Source organism: Leptopilina boulardi, unplaced genomic scaffold (assembly GCF_019393585.1).
Source record: "Leptopilina boulardi isolate dan_hultmark-lab unplaced genomic scaffold, ZJU_Lbou_2.1 LbouV2_368, whole genome shotgun sequence".
In the NCBI taxonomy this organism is placed as follows: domain Eukaryota; kingdom Metazoa; phylum Arthropoda; class Insecta; order Hymenoptera; family Figitidae; genus Leptopilina; species Leptopilina boulardi.
The window spans coordinates 2,590,892-2,610,242 of NW_026137938.1; the positions used below are offsets into that span (position 1 = coordinate 2,590,892).

Below are 19,351 nucleotides of genomic sequence, written 5' to 3' on the forward strand. Positions count from 1 at the left end.
CAATCACACAATTGCGTGATGCAATTCGAAAATTGTCCAATAAAAAGTTTCACATTTCAGACATTCTACTACTTGGCTACAGCAGCTCCACAACACGGAGAGACAAAGAAACACACAGTATCGGACAAACACGTTCGCCCTCGATCTTCCTGTCAATGTTTATGGTTCATGGAATGGCTGCTTCTTGCTTTACTAAACTTGCTTAAATGTAAAGCAAAATTAAATCTAAAAAAAGCATAAAGAACATGATGCATCGACTATCGGAAATATAAAATTATGACCGCATGAGTAGTTTGCCGCTACTGCATATGTTTATTTTTATGGAACTTTATAATCGCGACTTCATAAAGACGTGTTGAAATTGCCAACGGAGCAACGAACGTTAGACGTAATCCTGATTTCTTTGGACGATCAGCCCGATGCGAACGATTGCAATACGCTGTGCGTCATTTCGTGGCAAACATTGCATGTAAGTAACAGATTATTATATTTTGTCAATAAGTAGAATATTCATAACTTGTTGGGGGTGTTTTTGTTAAATTTCTTTCGCGGTTACTCCCTTTTCTATATTGCTCGTCTCTATAGAGTAATGGCGGCTACGACCGACCAATCTACAAAAAACTTTTATCTTTTTTTTTTTTTTTTTAATCTTGAAGTAGAAAATTTTATTATTTCAGCTTTATTGTTATTCAAGGATATTAAAAAAAAATTTCATTAATTTTAAAATAAAATTTTGATTTGTTAAATTTCATTATAATACATTTTTCAATATTTTAGTTATAATGATAAAATTTTTATTTGCACTTTGATGTATTGCGCGTGTCAAAATTCTTCCTATTCATGAGTAAGTGAAATCGTCTAATATATAGAGAATATTATAACTATAATATTACAATATTTTCCTTTATTACTATTTATTAATTGTTTTATGTATAAAAATTGTTTTTATTATTTTTATTCATAATTTGTTGAATTTTATTTTTACAATTGTTAATAATTTCCTTTAATATTTCCAATTGAATTGAAAAAGTAAAATCAAACAATTTTAAATATTCATTGAAATTTTTATTTTTTTCTCTTTGTATATAAATCGATTTATTGATCTTAAATCCAATTAGAAATAGTACAATTTATTTTTAAGTTCAAGTTATTTTTGATATTTAATTTCTTTTTTTATATTAAATTTATTATTTAAATATATTTATTATTACTAAATACTAATGAAAATTCTATTTTTTTTTTTTATTTTAATTTTAAATTAGGAAATATCGAGAAATTTTCAACGATTTCAATTTTATTGTGGATGTGTGGTTTTAGTACCGGATAGTGTCAAGTAATTTATTTATTATAAAATATCATTTGTCAAAATAATTAAAATTTTCTAAATAAAATTTTGATTAATTCATCATTATTTAAAAATGAAGGATTCAATTTTTATTATATGAGAATTTTTGATATTTTCATGTTTAAAAAGAGTTTGAAGATTGATTATTAGAATGATAAATATTTTTTGAACAAAATTTTGAAAATTGTAAATGTAACTAAAGGAATATTAATCAAAATTTCAAAAATGAAAATATTTTTCACATTTTTTTTTGAGAGTATTTAAGAGAAGATATATTATTATTTTTTTTTTACTTAATATTGTAAGGTAATATGGAGAATTTTTAAATTTCAGTAGGTGACATGCCTAGTAGTCGTGACACTGTGCGTGCTGAACGTAATGGAAGGTTTAAATCAAGACGAAGAGACAGTGCAAATAGTGAAGGAAATCGACATAATTTTGAAGTTAGTGACAAGAGACACAGAAAGCATGGAAAGAGTAAAAGTTCAGGTCGTAAAAAGAAGAAGAGATCAAGGGACAAGTCGCTAGATAATCAGGCAAAAGTTGCATCATTGAAACCATTGGTAGAGTATTCGGATGTAAGTAGTGAAGATCTTTCAGAACCTGAGGCAGGGGAAATACAATCGGAGGATAGTAGGGGTAATAGTTATACAGATGGAGAGGTGCCTGAATCTTTGTTACAGAGACGATATTATGGTGGAGTTAGTCCCAGAACGAATCTTGGTGCTTCGCCAATTAGTATATCACCAACATCACCTGCACAACACAGACACATAGGCAAACACTATTCACATGGTGAAGAACAACAACAACAACAACAACAGCAGCAGCAGCAACAGCCGCTAACTATGATTAGAAAGAGTCCGGAATTTTCAGAAGACGCCAGGCGATATGTTAAGCGAAAAGAGAAGAAGCACAAACGTGAGAAGAAAAAGAAACGAAGTTTAAGTCCATATTTAAATACAGCAAAGAAGAAAAAGAGAAAATCTAAACGTCATTCGCGCAGTATAAGTCCATCGCGAGTTGATGACATTGATTCAGTTAGTTCGGAACATATGAAACGAGCTGAGAGTTGGACAAAATCACCGCCATTACCATTGAAGGACAGTACATCTCCCATATCGCCCGCAACTCCAACGGATAATCGCGTTTTAAGTGATATGGACCTTGATTCACCGGCACGGAATGTCGCATCACCATCCCCAACTGTACCACAATCTCCACACACTCCCTTATTACCTCCCAGACCACTATCTCCAGATTCTAATAAAATGAACCACGGAATGAAGCACAGTCCCGATAGACAAAAACACAGTCCAATGGGACATGTAAGGCGAAATAATAGTGTTAGTCCAGTTCATGGTTCTAGTCGTAAACGTCCTCACAGTCCTAGTCCCATAGCAAGGAGAAGAGATCATAGCCCACCAAGAAGACGAGATTTCAGTCCAAATGCAATGTCACGAATGAGACACAGTCCCGGTCCAATGTCACGAATGAGGCACAGTCCAAGTCCTTCCAATATGAGACGAAGGGAATACAGTGCCAGTCCCGTGCGTCACAGACGAAGGGACATTCCAGGTGGTGGAATTGGCAGCGGTATCAACACCACCGGTGCCTGTTCACCATCAGGCAAACGAAGACGAAGAGATGAATCCGATCGAAGACACAAACATCACGACAAGGATAGAAGAGACAAGAGAAAATCAACATCAGTCAGAAGTCCCATTCCTGTACGATTACCAATGCCCCTATCGCGATCACGTTCCCGTAGTCCTGCACGTTGGCGAAAAGTTCAATCACGTTCACGATCACGTTCACGTCGTCGAAGTCGAACTCCAAAGAAATCTCGTTCACCAAGCAAGTCACATAAATCTTCCAGAAAACATAAATCCAAAAGTCCACGTCCTTCACGTATCCCTTCACCTTTACCTCATCGTTCACGTCCAAAAAGTCCCTCAAGTATTACTGCAAAAAATCTTCGCGTACAAGCTAAAATAAGTGAAACAAGTTTATTTGCTGAATTAGTAAAAAATCGCAATATGCGAGAATTGGCTATGAAAAAATTACAAGCCGCAAATGAAAAAGCAATAAATCAAGATGACGTACAAATAATTGAAGGCGCCGATGATAAAGATTCATTAGAAAAATCAGAAATTGAAACAAAATTAATTTCCGATATTCCAATTGATGATAATCCATGTGCAGCAAGAACACCACCCCTTCCAATATTAAAATCATCACCTGGTCAAAATTCACCAATTTCATATACTGGCTCAAAGACGCCAGTTCAAAATAATTTTTCAAATTCCAATTCACAAGCACCAATATCACAACCACCATTGCCACAAATTGAAAATGAAAAAATATCTCCAACACTAGTGCCTATACCTGTACCGGCTCCCATTCCAATTAATGTAAACACTGCTGCATTATCAACACCATCAACAATTGCTGTTCTACCAAATCTCTCTGTACCACCGCCACCATTACCAATTCCCGTTCCAGCGCCAAATTCATCAGCAATATCCAAATTTAATACGCCAAATAATTTGGTACAAATCAAATCGGCGGATCCACCTAAACCGCCAATTGTTGCATTCAAAACAAAAAGCCTTTCAAGGTTACCACTACCTCCTGGAATTAATCAAAATGATTTGGAAAGCATTGACTCACCGCCGAGTCGCTCACCAACTCCACCGCCAAAAATCAAACTATCACATACACCAACTGTGAGTAAACCACCTGCGAGAAAAAGCATCAAGGATTTACCCATGCCGCCAGGTTAGTGGCAATTATAATTTTGTTTCTTATTTTTTTCAGGAATCGAATTGGAAAACAGTTGTTTTTTTTTTAAAACTCAATTTAACAAATCAAATTTAATATTAAAAAAATTTATTATTTTTCTTTCTAATTGAAACGAATCAAACTACAGTGGAACCTCGATTTTCCGAACCGTAAAACATTTTATCCGAAACTTTCTTTGTCTTTTTATTTTATTAATGTATTTATATCTTATTATTTAACTCTATTTTAATTTAATATAAATATTTATGTCCATTTAAAATATATTAAATTAAATATACATTGAAAAAAAAATTATTTGATTAAAATTCTTTGACTATTATCAAATAAATATTTACTTAAAACAATTATTATATAATAATAAAATGTTTGTTCTGTCCTAACTTGAAGTTGGCCTTTTCTGATTTCACGTGTTTTTTTTAATAGTACAAGATAGTAATTTAAAAAAATTAATTTTTAAGGTACCAGGGGCCAACGAATACCTATTAAATATTAATTATAAAAACACAGGCCTCGAATCAACTTAAAAACACAAAAAATCGTTTCAATCGATTTATATTCCAAAACAAAGTGGATTTGTTTTTTATTTTAACAAAAATATTTTACAGATTTTTAAATAAAATATATTTTTTTTTTAATAATAATCCTTTTCGATGGGTTAAAGTTAAAATTTTTAGAAATAATTAAATTTCAAAAGATATTGTTAATTTTCAAACAATTATTAAATTTTACAGAACTAAAAATAATTTATCAAACAATTTTTGGAAAACATTTTTTAAATTTAATTGAATTTTCAAAGATTTAAAATTTAGATTTTTGAAATTAATTGAAACTTTAAGTGTTTTGTAATTAAAACTTTAAATGGTTTCACTAAAAATTCATTAGAAAATGCGGACAAAATACAATAATTTGAAAATCATTTCTAATTGAAAAATGGTTTCAAATAGTTGAATTTTCAAAGAATATTATTAAAATAGTTAAAAATAATGGAATTCCCTTAGAGTTATAATTGAAATTATTAAATTTCAAAAAAAAAAAAATTTTCTATGGAAAATTTTAGAAATAATTAAATTTTAGATGCTTTTAAATTCAAATTATTGAAAATTCAATTAATTTTGAATTCAAATTTTTGAGAATAATAAAATTTTATTTGATTTTAAATTTGGAAAATAATTGAATTTTAGTTCATTTTGAATTGAAAATTTTGGGAAATAATTGAATTTTAATTGAAATTTGGATAATAATTTAATTCATTTTTGATTGAAAATTTAAATAATTAATTTTAAATAGAAATTTTAGAAAATAATCGAATTTTATTTCATTTTAAATTGAAAACTTGGTAAATAATTAAATTTTTAATTAAAAATTTTGGATAATTATTGAATTTTAATTTATTTTGAATTAAAATTTCGTGTAATAATTGAATTTTAGTTTATTTTGAATTGAAATTTTTAAAAAAATAATTCAATTTTATTGTGATATTTTTTTTTAAATTATAAACAATTGTTAAATTTCATAAAAATTTTAATTAAAAAATAATTTTGATATAATTGAATTTGTAATGTATTTCATTAAAATTATTAAAAATAATTAATTTAGTGAAGAATCATTTTAGTTAAAAAAAAAAGTCGTATAATTCGAGGCCTGTAATCATATAATTTTCATTATTATCATTTAATATGTAATAATATTCTAATAAATTAAATTATTATTGATAATATTAATCTTTAATTTCATTATAACAAACAATTAAATACTCAATTTTGCTAGTTATTTAAATCAATTAAATGCGGTATTTGTTTCAAATACAGAAATTATTAATTCAAATACAATTTATTTAATTCAAATAAAAATTATTTGATTCAAGTAAATATTTATTTGATAATACATTGAGTATTTGAATAAAATAAATTTTTTTTCAGTATATATAGTTTAACTGTGACATTGTTTTACTTTAATTATATATAAAAAAAAAATTGAAATTTTGATTATCCGAACCCGGACCTGTAACATGTAAAAACTAATTTTTTAATTTTCTTAATTTCCTTTGTAATTTTATTTGCAGAAATAAAATTAATATATATTATCAGGGTGGCGATAATTCTAAAAACTGATATTGTTCATTACATTTTGCTGCATTCATTTCTCAAAAAAAAAAAATGTATTTCTAAAATAAGTATCTAATTATTTCTTTTTGCATTATTAAAATTTATTAGAAGAATTAATATTAAAAAATAAAAAAGTTTTTTTTTTTTAGAAAAATGATCATATTTTTTTTGTGAAAAAGTTAAATTATTTACAAAATTTTTGACCGGGAATTTAAAATCATAAAAATTATCGCCAGCGTATATAAAAAATAATTTAAAATTTTTACTTAATTTCCACTGTAATTTTATAGGAACAAATCAAATTAATATAATGTAAAAACTAATATTTTATTTTCCTTAATTATTCTATTTACATAAATCAAATTAATGTAATAAAAAAAATAATTTAAAAATTTTTTTAATTTCCTCTGTAATTTTACATTGGAAAACTAATCAAATTAATTGAATGTAAAAAAGTAATTCTAAGTTTTTTTTTTTAATTTCGTAAAATTCCGTAAGTTTATTGGAAAATTTGTAAAAATGAAATTGTGACAAGGTTAAAAGTTCATGCGGGTAGTATAAAAATGCATAGAGATTGCAAATAATTAGTTTTGCTTGTAATTGTTTTAAAAATAAAATTCACAAACGAAATTAAAAAAAAATTTTTTTCTTTTAACAAATTTTTGCCCAAAAAGTACTTAAAATTATTACCCCCCCCCCCTTTTTTTTTTTTACTAATAATTCTTTTGATTTTTATGATTATGTAAAATTGTTGAAAAAAATTTATTATCATTCATTAACAGTTGTACCAGGCTCAGAGGATTTAAGTGGCGAGGATGATCCTAATGCAACACCTCCAACTGTTGGTAGATTAGGACGTGTAGCAGTTAAGCCGCGATTAAAACGTCCTAAAATTTTAAAACGTCGCGGTTCACGAAATCTCATTCCCATGTATACTAAAGAAGAAGAAGGAAAGGGATCAGATGTTTTTGATTTGATTACACAAATTGGAGAAGGTACTTACGGTCAAGTTTATAAAGCTTGGGATAAACGAGCAAGCGTTGTTGTTGCTTTGAAAAAAGTACGTTTAGAAAATGAAAAGGAAGGTTTCCCAATAACGGCTGTGCGAGAAATAAAAATTCTCAGACAACTCAATCATAAAAATATCGTTAATTTGAGAGAGATTGTCACCAATAAAAAGAAACCAGAAGACTTTCGAAAGGTATTTTATTTTTTTTAATAAATTCTATATTAAATTAGAATATTTTTAATTAAAATAAATTTTAATTCCCTAGGACAAAGATAAAGGTTCTTTTTACTTGGTCTTTGAATATATGGATCATGATCTTATGGGTTTACTTGAATCTGGAATGGGAGATTTCAATTGTGAAACAAATGCGAGCATCATGAAACAATTACTCGAGGGATTAAATTATTGTCACAGTAAAAATTTTCTTCATCGAGATATTAAATGTTCTAATATTCTTATGAACAATAGGTAAATATTTATGTTATTTTATTAATTGCTTTATTCGTGATACAATAGGTGAAAATAATTGTGTACCCCTATTGATAGCGACAAAGTGGTCCCTTTTAATATGGACGTACACAATTTATTATTTTTACAGAGGTGAAGTTAAATTGGCAGACTTTGGTCTTGCCAGACTCTACAATGCGGAAGATAGACAGCGACCTTATACAAACAAAGTTATTACATTGTGGTATCGTCCTCCAGAATTACTTCTTGGTGAAGAACGTTATGGTCCTGCTATTGATGTATGGAGTTGCGGTTGCATTTTGGGAGAATTATTCCTAAAGAAACCACTTTTCCAAGTAAATACAATTAATAATTATTTCTTTGATTTTTAATTCATTTAATTAATTTATAAAAAAAAAAAAATGTTATCCTCTTTCAATAGGCAAATGTTGAAATGATGCAATTGGAAATGATTTCCCGAATTTGCGGGACACCAACTCCTGCGGTTTGGCCTTCTGTGATAAAATTGCCCCTCTGGCATACGCTCAAGCCAAAAAAATCATACAGACGATGCGTTCGAGAAGAGTTTTCCTTTATGCCAGGACCAGCTCTTGATCTTCTTGATAAAATGCTTGAATTAGATCCTGAAAAAAGAATCACAGCTGCTGATGCACTTAAAAGTAGTTGGCTAAAAGATGTGCACCCCGAACAGTATGTCTAATCAAATTATTTATTTTTGTTTTCCTTTTTTTTTTTCATTATAATAATATGTAAACAATTTATTTTGTTTTGTCATATTAAAAATTATTTTTCATAAATGTTTAAATATATTCATAGGTTTTTTTTCACTAATTTTGTAAATTTTTCATTTACCTCTTTATTTGCGTTTAAAGATGTTGTTTTTATGTTTAAATTCACGAAATTCTATTTTAATGACAAAAAACTTTAATATATAATACAATTTCAAAGTTGAATTTGCGAAATATTTTATGTTTCTTGATTAATGTAAATTGCAATTTTAGAATACCAGCTCCAAAACTTCCAAAAGATCAGGATTGCCATGAATTGTGGAGTAAAAAACGTCGAAGACTTTTGCGTGATCAAGAGATAACATTAGGACGAGTCTCAATTCCGCCACTTGTTAATGAAGGAGGTCCACATAGAATCAGTGAAGAGCTATTATCGGACGTCGGGGGGTGAGTAGCTGTAGAACAAAAAAAAAAAGTCTGCGTGATTTTCATAAATTTTATTGAAATCGCTATTGCATCTACAATAAGTGACACATATTCGGTTTGACGCACTGTAGCTGAATTTTCATTTTTTTTTTTTTTTTTTTTTTTTTTCTTGGCATTTACTATATTTACCATTATTTAAAACTTTTGTTATCCCCTTAAAGCACAGCTCGAAGAGTTAATATTTTTTTTCGAATTTGCTTGCGACAAAACACAATAAAAAAAAAAAGTAAATAAATAAACGGAATTATTTAAAAAAAAAAAAAAAAGAATTGATGCAAAATTAAAGTGCATTTTAGTTCTTAAATGTACATTACTTAGAAATGTACCTCTGTAACTTTTTTTTTCAAACGTAAGATAAAATCTTAGCCAGGTGTCTTTTTGTTTGTCGTTTTAAGTAGTTTTGAAATTTATAGATAATAGTAGGCGATTTTAATTTGCACATTTATAGTTTCATTTAAAAAAACAAAAAAAAAAAAAACTGATTAAATGGGGGAAAAATGTTGAGCTTTTTTTTTATTTCATTGCTCTTAGTTTCAAGATATATTATTTTCTTTTTGTCGTTTCAACTTAAAAAATGTGCAAGTTGAGATGATTTTTTTTTTTACTGAAAAACTGTAAGTTAGGTATTTAAATATACCTGGAAATAGAATAGAGTATATCAAATATAAGTAAATATACTTTTTAGATATATCGCTTTGCATAATATATTTTAAATTCTGTGTTGGCGCGTTACTGAAAGCAGATCGTGTAATTTTTTTTTTTTTAAATCAAACTTAAAAAAAATAGGTTTCTTGTCCTTGGCTTTTTTTTGAAAATCGATTTATAAGTTGATCATTAATTTTATGACGCACAATTATTTAAGTTAATCTTTAGAGGAAAAAAAAAAGAAAAAAAAAAAAAAAAAAAAACAAGAATTGTACACAAAATTGTAATATTTTCCAAGATATTCTACCGTGTACGAATGTATGTATGTATGTATATAAAATCGAATGATTGGCCAATTATAATTCAATAAATGAATTATAATACAAGTCCAGTTATTTCTTTTTCAAAGTTGAAATATTTCGAAGTAAAACAAAAAAAAAAGTACCGTCAAGGATATTCTGTTGGTTTCTATTATGGAATTTAGACGGAAATGAATATTGGGAGGATGAAGAAAATATCAATAGCACCAACTGGACAAAAAAAAAAACTTCATCACCAATGACCAACATTTATTTATGTTATATTGTAAACTGTTGTAAAAATTAATAACAATATTTGACTGTTTACGTTTAATTCTTGTATATTAAGATTGTCCGTTCTTCAAACTGTTCACGACAGTTTATTAATGGTGTAGATATTATAGAATGATGATAATTTTATAAATCTCGATTTAAGAATATCCGATATAAAAAAAAAAGAAATTTGTGCATTATTGCAGTTTAAAAAAAAATATTGTTATTAATAGAATTGTGTCGTGTTATTTTTAAAACGAGATTCAATTTTTTTTTTTTTCAAATCAAGTAAATGCGTTATCTGCATACATAAATATATTTATGTATATTATTACAATTGTAGAATAAGGATAAACTGATGTAATATAATTAATTAGATACTTTAAAATATACGCCTCTCATTTTCTTTCGGACAATGAATTAAGATATTATGATAAAATAGTTTTGTTTCTATTGACCCTTTTAGCAGTGTTAAAGAAATTTAGTTAATTACAATAAGAAATTCAACATTTTTTTTTTATCTTACCAAATAATATATTTGATAAAAATAAGAATTGTCGTCGATGAAAATAGTTTTATTAAAACATTAGCCATATTTATTTTAATTCTACATTTATGAATTTAATACACATTTTAAATTGAAATTCATAATTTTAAATGAAAGAAAATAAGTTTTTTTTTTTAAATTAAAATATCAAATTACAAACAAGAACTATTTGAAAACGATTCTTTTCTTTTTTTATTTTTTTCTACCATTAACATTTCAATTTTATATAATATTGCTTATCTATTAAGAATAGTCTGTATTTTATTAAATTAGAAAACGATATACATTTTGAGAAATCGAATGTAATGTTACCCAAAAAAAAAGAAATAAATTTACAATAAAGAACTTAAATATTCATAATAAAAAGTATCTTTTGGCTGACCGTCCCAACAGCACGTAGTGCTAGAAACTAGAAAGGTTTGAAGCAATATCAAAACTTTTTTTTATTTAAAAAAAAAATGTTTTTATCAAAGATATTTTAAACTTAATTCAAATTATCTGTTTATAGTACATTTATTTTTTCTTTTATTTATTTTGTATAATTTATTATATATTAAAAGATCTTATATATATATATATTTAAATGACTAATTAATTTAATTGATTCTGTAATAAATTAATCTTTAACTGGCACAGAATCGTTAAATTTTATTTATTTAAAAAATAAAATTCATTAAGCTTTTGTTGTAGAAATATTTTTTAAATAAATGCATATATTTTATTTTTTTAAACACTTTTAAAATAATTAAAATTAAGTTGCAAATTTTTTAATAACAATTTTTGTTTTCAATTTGCAATGGAAAAATTAAAAAGCATTTCTCATAAGTTAAGCTTTATTGTAATATTGCATTATTAAAAAAAAAAAAAGAATCCTATTAAAGTATAAATATAAATGTAATATTTAATGCATATATTTATTATAATTCAAATAGATAAAAATAAAAAAATTTCAATTAAATATTTTTGACATTGAATCATAAATGTAGAATTAATTTGAATAATAATTATAATTATTTAAGAAAAGAAAAATGTTTCATTTTATAGAAATTAAAAATTAATAAAGTTTCGAGTTGATTAATATTGATAAGTGGCTAATACTGGATAACGTTATGTTTCAGGCGATAATATTTAATGGCCGATTGATACCAGGAAAAATTTATAACTCTTATGAGTTTCTATGTAGGTAAAAAAAAATATTCTTTCAATTATTGCGTTTTGAAAATTCATAATATAAATTTTAGTTAATCGTCAAAAAATATAATAACAAAAATTCCATGCGTGCTTACTTTCAACTAACCAAACTAATCAACTTCTCATGACCTACCTTTTTTTTTTGTATATATATAACTAATTTGTAAACTATTTATGGTGAAATTATAATAAAAACAAAATTAGGTCAAAATGAAAATTATAATGAATTAATGTAAACTCTAATTTTAGGTAAAATAATATTAGGATAATTCTGCGTCACATAAAAATTATAATATTTATTTACACATGATATAATTACAATTATTAATTGAAAATAGATTTTTGAAATAAAAAATAGATTTTTTTAAAAAATGAAAATAATATACTTATGTAACAATCTAGTAAACATTTTTATGAGATTAGATAAGATAAAAATTAAATAAGTTTTTGCCAAATCAATTCATTTGGTGTTAACACTAAACTTATTTTATTCTTCTATTGTAAAAAAATACTTGTGTTTACGAGTATTTTTTTTTAATAAAAGAAAATTATGATCTTTTTAAAAACAAATGAGATTCAGCATCAAAATTAATGTTCCGATATTTATATACTTTAAGGAACTTAATTTTAAATTTGATATTTTAAGTTAATTACAGTTTTCATTATTCTCTCATTTTTAGTTTATCTAATTTGTTTTTTTGTATTTAGTCTATTCAATTTGCTTTTAATCGAATTTGAGTGCCAGAAGTAGATAATATTTTATTCTTGTATATTGTTCTGCATGAAACCATATTTTATAGCTTGCATTTAAATTTTATTATTTACTAATATTCTTTTTATAAATTATAATAGCAAATGAAATTTGAAATAGATTTAAAAAAAAACTGTTTCATAATTTTATTTAATTTATATATAAACAAATGTTTAAATTAATATTATTTATTTAATAAAATAAACAATTTTTCTTACAGATCGTCCAAAAGACTGAAAATGGAGTCTGGTTATAATTCTCATTCACGACTGAATGAAACACATTTTGGTGGAGATAATTTTTGCAATCAAGAAATTCTTTATGGTTCATCTCCAACTAGCTATTATTACAATAGCACACCACCGATTAAATCTCGATCTAATATTAAAGGGGAATCATCTCATTTTCTTGAATTTAATGCCGAAGACAGTCTCGCTCGTAAATTAAATTATTTAACTACTTCATTGAGTCAAGGGAAAGCGATTATTGTTGAAGATTTAATGTCACTTCGAACGGATAATCAGGTAAATTGTTTAAAAAAAATAATTTTAAATTGAAATTATAAATAAAATTAATTAAATTTATTTTTAGACGGATCCAAAAGTGGTGCAACTTTTAGGAGAACTACATTCAGAACTTCGTTTAGTTGCAAATACAAGACCAAATGGACAACTGGAATCTCATCTGCCGGTTCTGAATCCATCGACAACAGGTAAATTGCAATATTTAATAAAAATTTTAATTAATTAATTCCTGCAAATTAAAAATTTTTTTTTTTAACTAACAGAGAATATTTGATTTTTTTTTGTTAAATACAATTTAAAATTAGATTCATATTTTTTAGTTGCATCTTCCGGACAAAAAAGTCATTTCGATGCGCATGCAGTGTATGCAGGCGACGATGCAGTGAGTGCAGGAAGATGGTCACAATTAGCGACAGCCGGTGTACGATCGGCATTGTCTGCACTAATATCACGTTTTAATTTAGACACCTACAATATTTCTCATACTTCTGTTCGACCACAAGGTAAATCAATCGCAAGCCTAAGCAATAATCCCCCCTCAACATCCACGCAGTCAGCGTTCAATTCTTAAATATATGTAAATATTCCCTCTTATTTATTACGTCGAATTATTCTCGCGCTGTACAAAAAAAAAAAAAAAAAAATGAAACATAAATAGTTGATCAATGTCTGATTATCTCCAAGAAAATATTCTTATTTTACGCACTTAAAAAAAAAAAAAAAAACTAAAAATCAGCATCAAATTTTCAAAATATGTTTCGTTAATAATTTTTATTTTATATTTTTAACTATGGGGGTACTATTTAGAAATATTTGAATATAAGAATTTATTGTATGTGGAAGATTAATTTTTCTTTTTCAAATATTGAATATATTCTGAAAATTTGTCATCAAATTGATTTAAGAAAAATAGATAATTATGTATACAGAGTGAAACTCAATGCATTTCAAAGTTTATTAATTTAATTATATATTTCTAAGCAATTTGTTTAAGATTTTATTACTTCCTATACTGTAAATGTATTTACAGGATGTAATATGTAAATATTAAGACAATGATGCTAATAAAGAGCAAATATATATAAAAAAAAAGAAATTTCATTTTAATCCTAAATAACTTAAGTGCGCGATGGGATATATTAAAAAAAAAAATGTTTTAAACAAAACGGTTTATTTATCAAAATACAAGCCGACATGAATAAGAATTTATCTTCTTCGGTCTATCATAATTCAATATACAAATTACAAATATTCTTTAAATTGTCATTATAGATTTATCAAAAAGTAAACAAAAAAAAAAAAAAAAAAAAGAAAATTATTTTTGTTTTCGTCACATTACCAAAAATATTTTTAAGTTGCACTTTACCTGTATAACTAAAATAATTACAAAAATTGTTATATATCGAAAAATTAATAAAAGTCTTCCTCTGCAGGTTTTGACGATGCGGACTGATTTTTAATCTGTTCTTGATTACTGTACATATCCGCAACTTGCTGTGCAGTTGTTGCATCTTCTGCATTTTTATCATCTCGAATTCGACAAAATCGTGGAAAACGGAGAGAAATTCCTTTCTCGGGATCCGCCTTTTTAAGTAAGAAAAAAAATTCATTTTTTGAATTTTTTTTTTTTTTTTTTTGAAATTCAGATAAAATTAAATCTAAATAAAAGTTTAGTGTTCTTACAATTCCCATGGCTGCTCGATGTACAGGCGAAAGTGACAAATCCGCACATTTTATTTCCCAAACTTGCACCGCTTCAAACCAATGATCCGGCTCGTGGCTACTATCAAAACGATAGTAAGATTTCGGCTCGGAAATTAAATGTTCCTTGAGAAATTCGCTGTGTTTTTGAAGATCCTCTTCACTGAAACCAGTTCCAATCTGAAAATAATAATAAAAAAAAAACTATAATAGCCATACATAAACAATATTTTTCAAAATTTAATTAAAATTACTTACTTTGCAAATACTTTGATATTCTTCATTTTCTTGATCGTAACACGCTAAAAGAAAACCACCATAAGTTCCAGTTCGTTTTCCCTTTCCAATGTAACCGCCAATTACAACAACATCCAATGTATCGCCAACTCCATCCAAATAATCTTTCTTCAATTTCAACCAATTTCTTGATCTCTTTGCTATTTCATAAGTCGCATCCTGTTCCAATGTTTTCACCATTAAACCTTCGCAATTACCTATTTTAAAGGAACAATATTTAATTTTATCCACATATTGTTTGTTTAATTTTGTATTTTAAAGTAAATATTACAAAACCTTTCACTGATTCTTCAAGGAAGTCTTGTACCTCTTCCATAGTCGTAGTATCGAGACTTGTAGCAAATTTCCATTCACCTTCGACTTCTTTGAAATTATTGAAAAGTAATTCTCGACGTTTATGAAAAGGCTCTTTTACAAGGGGTTTATCATTAAAATACAATAAGTCAAACATAAAGACGCAGACTTGAACTTTAATTTCAGCTTCGTTTGCATCCTAATAAAATAGAAAAAGAAAATATATATATATAAAAAAAAAAGAATAAATAAATTAATTTTCAAATTGTTAGAACAAACCTTTCGCTTTCTTGTGCTGAGAATTTGGAATGGTAGAATTTGTTTTTTCTCACGATCCCAAGCAACAGCTTCACAATCAAGAATACAACTTTTAACATCCTCACCACGTGTATTTGGAAATCGTCCAATAATATCTGGATATTTACTTGTATTGTTTTCTTGATTTCTACTGTAAATTTTCACTTCTCCTTTTTCATTCACATGAATCTGAAAAGGAATTAATTTTGAATTAAAAAATATAATTTATTTCATGTAAAACATGAATTTAACGTGAAAACTCATTTTTAGAAGAAAATATATATATAAAAAAAAAAAAAAAACTAACCTGAGCTCTTTCGCCGTCGTATTTCCATTCACAGGTAAATTTCATACCATCAAATCGCGTCAAAACTTCCTGAACACCTTTGGTTGGATGTGCCAACATTGGTTTCAACGGAATGCCCGGTGTGAGTTTACACTTTTCTGGCAGTGCTTTTACACCGTCTTTCAAAATAACTGGAATTATCTTATCATAATTTGGACATTCACTAAAAAAAAGACACAAATTATTAATTTTACCACTTTATAATAATCATAAGATTATTTATTTCTATATTCTTATAATTTTCAGTGTTTTTTATTCAAATATATTTTTCTAATCACTCTTCTATTTTTTCATCATTTTTTTTTCTTAAATTAAATATTCGTTGAACTTACCAATAAGTTGTTTTTATAATAAGAGCAATTTCATCGTATTTTTGTTTAAAAGAGTCACTTGACACTTTTTTACTTGCATTTAGAATTTCAGGTGGATAGGTTTGATTCGGTGGTGTCATAGCACTTGCCAACGCTAATGCCTAAAAAAAAAGAAAATTATTCCGAATTACGACAAAAGAAAAAAAAAAATAAATAAATTAGCGAGAGTAAATTAATTATTTAATTGTATACTTACTTGCAGTACGGATTGTTCAGCGAGACCGATTCTCAGTTTCCCAGCGAGAGACCTTACAAGATATCTTGCTTCTGTAAAGCGGCAAGCAACGAAAAGTGATTGGATTTTATCCATTTTTTTGGCGGTGGACTGAAAAAAAGGCATAAATAGAGAAAAAAAAATAAATTAAATTAAAAATAATTTCAAATACACATACCGATGTGCCAGTCATTTGAGCAATTTCTTTAAGTTTTGTATAAACAATCGGAACAGAAAGTGGTGCCGGTTGAAACATTGTTCGTTGATTTGAACGACTTCCCTCAGCAACAATTCCCAAATCACCGACTTTTTGTACTTTCGCTTTAATTTGAGCCAATGTTTGTCCAGTACATTGTGCAATTGCCTTCATTAAATTTGTGTCCGCAATTCCCAATTCAAGTCCTTAAAAAAATTCAGTAATTAATATATAAAAAAATTTAAATTAATTTATATTACAAAAAATTTGTCAATTTACCTTCGTAGGCAGGTGCAAGTTGATTTAAACAAAGATAAACACTGGCAATAAGATCATTTGGACTTAAAACAATAACAGAACGAAAATAATTCGAAAGTATTTCAACAATTTTCAAACGTCCACTTGTATCCTCAATAAGTTCTAAAGTTCGTGTTAATGCAATATAAGGCACCCTATGAGAAAAATTAAATTAATACAAATTTAAGAAAAAAAAAAAAAAAAAAAATTAAAGAAATTAATAAATTTTACTTCTCCTCGTGTCGCCAGCAAGCATCGAGAATTGGATGATATGATGATTTACTTGGATTATAATCGTGAGTTGTAGTCTCTTTTTTCTCACTATTTTCCGTTTCTTCCTCTTTGTCATTTTTCTCCTCATTTTCTTTTTTATCTTTTTTACTCATTTCTTTCTTATTCTTTGCATTTTTATCCTTTTTCTTCGATTTCACCTCAGAATTCTTTTTTGATCTTGGAGCTAGTGAATTTCAAAAAAAAAATTACATTTCTTACCGAATTGACAAATTACAAAATAAAAAAAAAAATGTAAACACTCACCAAAAAAACTGTGAATTGTCTTTGATTTCTCTTCTGTTTCTGATTTTTCTGTCGAACTTGATTCATCAAGCTCATTTTTTTTCGAATCATTCAATGATGTATCAATTTCAACAAATGAATCCTCATTTTTTTCCTCAGTTTCGGAAGTTTCATCATCTTTTTTTGCTTCATTGTCGGATTTTTTATTCTCACTATCAATTTCCATTTCTTCTTTATCTGACATTTCTGATTTCTCCTCTTTGACAATTTCTTTATCTGATGTTTCAGATATTTCGTCTTTCCCATCAAATTTTTCTTTCTCTTCTTCTTCTTCTTCTTCTTTTTTAGCTTTCTTCTCCTTTAATGGACTATCTGGCAACTTTTAAAAATCATTTCATTTTTAAATTATTTTTTTCTTAATAAAATAAATTTGAATTTAAAAAATTATTATTATTATTACTCACTGCCAAATGTCCTTCATCATCACTGGAATCAATTGGACGAATAATTCTTTTTGTTTTTTTCACAATTTTTTCCTTTTTCTCCTTTCCATTAATAGCGAGCATAATTTTCGGTGTTTTCTTATGTTCTGATTTTCCATTTTCAGGACTTTTCAGTGACAATTCATTTTCCTTCTCCGGTTCCTTCTTTAATTTTTTCTCCTTTTTATTCAACGACTTTTTTGGTGTTTTCTTTCTTTTTTCGACTTCTTTTACAATGTCGGAAACAAGTGATTTATCCTTATTGCCTGAAAAAATTAATATAAACACGTTTTTTATTTTAAATTAAAACTTCAAGTATTTGCTTCAAAAAAAAAAATTTTACCGGATTTTTTATTGCGAGCAGAACTTGGAGACGGTGAAGATTTTGCTTTTTTATCTGATAAACTGCCATCCAATTTTTTCGCAGGAGGTGAACTTAAAAACAAAAATATATAATTATAACAAATATAAGAAATGCGCAATTGTACATTTTGAGGTTATGTTATTAATTGAGGAGTTAAAAAAAAAACTTATATATATGGAAAACAAATAAAAACTTACTCTTTTGAAGGACTTTCACTCGAGGCATCGTCACGTTTTCTTTTTCCATTTGGAGTCTCGATATCTTGCTTCTTCGTGAAACTGTTACCGATATGCAGGTAATTAAAAATGTTGTTTATCACAGGTGAATACACTGGCGGTAGATTAATTTTCCGCTCAGTGTATAATAAATATGATCTCACATTTAAATATTTTATAGAAAATTTAAACATATTTATAAATAGAATTTAATTATAGAATAACATGTTTTTAAGGTAAAACATACCTTGATTCTGATGAGTTTGTTGTTTCGTCTGTATTTTTCTTGGGTGTACATTTAGCGAAGAACGACCTGAGAAAGGGAAATACAAATATAAACAAACCAATTCTTGGAAGTTTATTGTTCTCTTTATTGTGAGAATAATATAACAATTATTTATATATAAATTTAATCAAAATATCAAACAAATACTCACGTTATAGTTCGTTGCGCCATTTTCGCGCGATTTCTAACCTAAAAATAATCTTTTCCTCCGCCATTTACAAATGTTTCCCACCAAATTACAAACCTAGTCAAAACACAAACAAAATATTAATTTTTCCAAAAACAAATAATTGGTTATT

The 19,351-nt window shown here is 26.8% G+C and overlaps 2 protein-coding genes across 5 annotated transcripts; one reads left to right on the forward strand and one right to left on the reverse strand.

Moving 5' to 3' along the window:
• Positions 1–141: 141 nt before the first annotated feature.
• Positions 142–14,491, forward strand: LOC127287357 (cyclin-dependent kinase 12). Of its 4 annotated transcripts, XM_051314227.1 has the most exons (10): positions 142–469; positions 1,679–4,126; positions 7,038–7,456; positions 7,530–7,732; positions 7,863–8,067; positions 8,154–8,422; positions 8,734–8,907; positions 12,873–13,176; positions 13,244–13,364; positions 13,497–14,491. In XM_051314227.1, the coding sequence occupies exons 2-10, from the start codon at positions 1,687–1,689 to the stop codon at positions 13,745–13,747; spliced, it is 4,386 nt and encodes a 1,461-aa protein (XP_051170184.1). In that variant the 5' UTR covers positions 142–469; positions 1,679–1,686; the 3' UTR covers positions 13,748–14,491. The 4 variants fall into 4 exon arrangements, 2 of the variants coding, with proteins under 2 accessions (XP_051170184.1, XP_051170185.1); XR_007843869.1 differs by lacking the exons at positions 13,244–13,364; positions 13,497–14,491 and adding an exon at positions 11,829–11,889 and having other exon boundaries at positions 12,873–12,956; XR_007843868.1 differs by lacking the exons at positions 13,244–13,364; positions 13,497–14,491 and adding an exon at positions 11,829–11,893 and having other exon boundaries at positions 12,873–12,943.
• Positions 14,331–19,309, reverse strand: LOC127287359 (DNA ligase 1). Its single transcript, XM_051314233.1, has 17 exons — positions 19,204–19,309; positions 19,014–19,079; positions 18,749–18,829; positions 18,531–18,622; positions 18,170–18,453; positions 17,727–18,084; positions 17,421–17,646; positions 17,172–17,344; positions 16,875–17,098; positions 16,679–16,807; positions 16,444–16,583; positions 16,073–16,274; positions 15,748–15,954; positions 15,451–15,667; positions 15,136–15,371; positions 14,860–15,057; positions 14,331–14,760 (listed from the first exon to the last, which is right to left on the reverse strand). Exons 1-17 carry the CDS (start codon positions 19,221–19,223, stop codon positions 14,587–14,589), a joined length of 3,027 nt encoding a protein of 1,008 aa, XP_051170190.1. The 5' UTR covers positions 19,224–19,309; the 3' UTR covers positions 14,331–14,586.
• Between the last annotated feature and the right edge of the window lie 42 nt (positions 19,310–19,351).